The sequence below is a fragment of the Rutidosis leptorrhynchoides genome, chromosome 4 (genome assembly GCF_046630445.1).
Source record: "Rutidosis leptorrhynchoides isolate AG116_Rl617_1_P2 chromosome 4, CSIRO_AGI_Rlap_v1, whole genome shotgun sequence".
In the NCBI taxonomy this organism is placed as follows: domain Eukaryota; kingdom Viridiplantae; phylum Streptophyta; class Magnoliopsida; order Asterales; family Asteraceae; genus Rutidosis; species Rutidosis leptorrhynchoides.
This window is the reverse complement of record NC_092336.1, coordinates 543,513,203-543,515,805: the sequence shown is the minus strand read 5'-3', so window position 1 is coordinate 543,515,805 and position 2,603 is coordinate 543,513,203. Positions and strand designations below refer to the sequence as shown.

The following is a 2,603-nucleotide window of genomic DNA, read 5'->3' as shown; positions in this document are numbered from 1 at the left end:
TAAAATATATGTGGTGTAGTTGAGACTATGAGACCTCATTGAATGAAAGCTAGATAGTGGGCTGGGGTAGCTTTTTTTACATATGGTCTCACTGATGCATAGGTGGGTCCCTTTGTTTCATGTGAGGTTACTTACTGCAATGTAATGTAAGCCAACCTCACAACTTAGCTTCAATAGATATGTAAATTGAAGCAGCAACTGCTATAAGTACTCACTCAAACACTAAGGTTTTTTCAAACTCATCAACTAATGTGCTCATTATTGAGACACTAAGTCTTTGAGTACTTGATCATGGGGCGGGTTATTATACCGGGCATTTTGTTGGTTTTATTGTTTTCTGGCAGTTTGTGTTATGGCAGTGCCAATACTGTTGAGGTAGTTGGTTTTGGACAATGTGCTGATTGTAAGGAGAATAATATCAAGACAAGTCAAGCATTGTCAGGTACTATAAATCACTCTATCTGTTACATTATACTATATGTTTGGTAAACATATATCACCTCACATGGTAAATTAACCTTTTGACACCGACACTTTGATACACTATCGATATATAGAAAGAAGTCGGAATACAGTATATGAAATGATTAGTTGTGCTAAGTGAAACAATGTCTTTTGTGTCGTTTTACATGTATATATATTATTAACTGTGGTTAACCTTTTCAGGTCTAAAAGTGACCATTGACTGTAAGCTTGAAGATGGTAAATTTCAAACAAGAGGTGTTGGAAAGGTCGATGAGCAAGGACTCTTCATGGTATCTCTTCCTCAAGAAATCATAAAAGATGGAAAGTTGGTTGAAGAATGCTACGCGCAACTACACAATGCAGCAAACGCTCCTTGTGGAGTTCACAATGGATTAGAAGCATCCAAGATCATTTTCCAGTCCAAATTAAACCAAAAACATACCTTTCGGCCAGCCGAAAAACTTAAATTCTCGTCCGCAATTTGCACTTCCGCCACCTTTTGGCCTCCTTACCCAAAACCATCTTTCCATAAGGACCACCCGTGGGTAAAAAAGATTTTTCCACCACTTCCACCTGCGAGTATCCCTCATTTTCATTTGCCACCAAAAATACCTTACAAAAAGCCGTGCCCTCCACCTGTTAAGCCTGAACCAAAGCCCGAACCCAAGCCAGAGCCAAAGCCCGAACCCAAGCCCCAGCCTAAGCCAGAGCCAAAACCCAAGCCTCAGCCAAAGCCAGAACCCAAGCCTCAACCACAGCCAGAACCTCAACCCAAGCCACAACCAAAGCCCAATCTCTGCCCGCCAAAGCCAGAGCCTAAACCCAAGCCCCAGCCAAAGCCCTGCCCACCAAAGCAAGAGCCAGAACCCAAGCCTCAACCAAAGCCCGAACCAAAGCCTCAGCCACAGCCAGAACCCAAACCTCAGCCAAAGCCATCGGTACCTATCTACAAGCCACATCCAAAAATCTTGTCACCACTACCACCATTCTATAAGAAACCATGCCCACCATTACCTAAGCTTCCTCCTCTACCCACCATCCCTCCAAAATATTTCCACCACCATCCTCTCATACCAGTGCCACCTCATCATTAAAACCTTGTCTTTTAAAGTTATTTAATTTCCGTGTGTGACTCATAATGCATGCATGCATGTAGGATTAAGCATTATTCAATCGAGTACCTACATTTCCAAGATAATAAAAGTTCGAAGCTGGATGGTAGAAGTATCAAGTGATTGAAGAGAAGATGATGCATGTAGATCGACATAAAAAATTTGGCGTGGAATTTGATGTATTTAATGGATCGAGTTTGTAAATGTTAAAGGTTTGATTTGTTTTTGTGGCAACTTGAATTATAGTACGTATTTCCTTGTCCTTTTATTTATCTATCTATACGACTATACTACTACTCTATAATGCATTTACCTCAAACTTTAAAGTTAAGTCAGTCTAACATCTGGACCATTCATTTAAACTGCAATTAATCTTAACAGTAGCGGATCCAAGTTACTGGTTATTCAGAGCAATTTGTCCAAGTTACTAGAATAATTAATTAGGGAAATTGAACAAATTCGTATTTTGTTACATCTGAATTCGATTAGACCAATTTCTTTTAGATTGGCTATTTTTTATCCAAAGTGCAAGCATCTGTTGAAAAGTGATCTCAATGTAGAGTACAATTGCTACATATCGTTATGACTTATTTGATGTTACATATCGTTATGTGATAGAAGAACGATTCGAGATACTCAGTCTCCTAAAAATCAAGAGAGAAACAGAAATAGCAACTTTGCTAATTTTTGTTGATGCCAAAATAACAGTACATATAAGGAAAAATAATGCACTTACGGAAGAAGTAAACATGGTCTACTAATCTGCTAACTACATGAAATAAATAACAATGAAATATGAGCATGGAACTAAAAAATGTGAACGTGGCCCTAATTATTCTCCAATGTACTGGAAGCTTTTGACTCCTCCAAAATGGTTCAGCAACTACAAATCTTCATGGGTTTGTTAGTGGGCAAGTAGTCCAATTAGTCTTGTAAACGGGCCGGCATAACCTTTGTACGATTGAGCCTCTGGACTTCTTCTTGTTGAATTGGGACGCTATCATTTTGACTCAATATAGAGTACAA

The 2,603-nt window shown here is 39.0% G+C and overlaps 1 protein-coding gene across 1 annotated transcript; it reads left to right on the top strand.

Annotated features, from left to right (window-relative positions):
• The first annotated feature begins 247 nt into the window (after positions 1–247).
• On the top strand, positions 248–1,853 carry LOC139845124 (uncharacterized). Its single transcript, XM_071835351.1, has 2 exons — positions 248–442; positions 667–1,853. Exons 1-2 carry the CDS (start codon positions 292–294, stop codon positions 1,557–1,559), a joined length of 1,044 nt encoding a protein of 347 aa, XP_071691452.1. The 5' UTR covers positions 248–291; the 3' UTR covers positions 1,560–1,853.
• Positions 1,854–2,603: the final 750 nt, after the last annotated feature.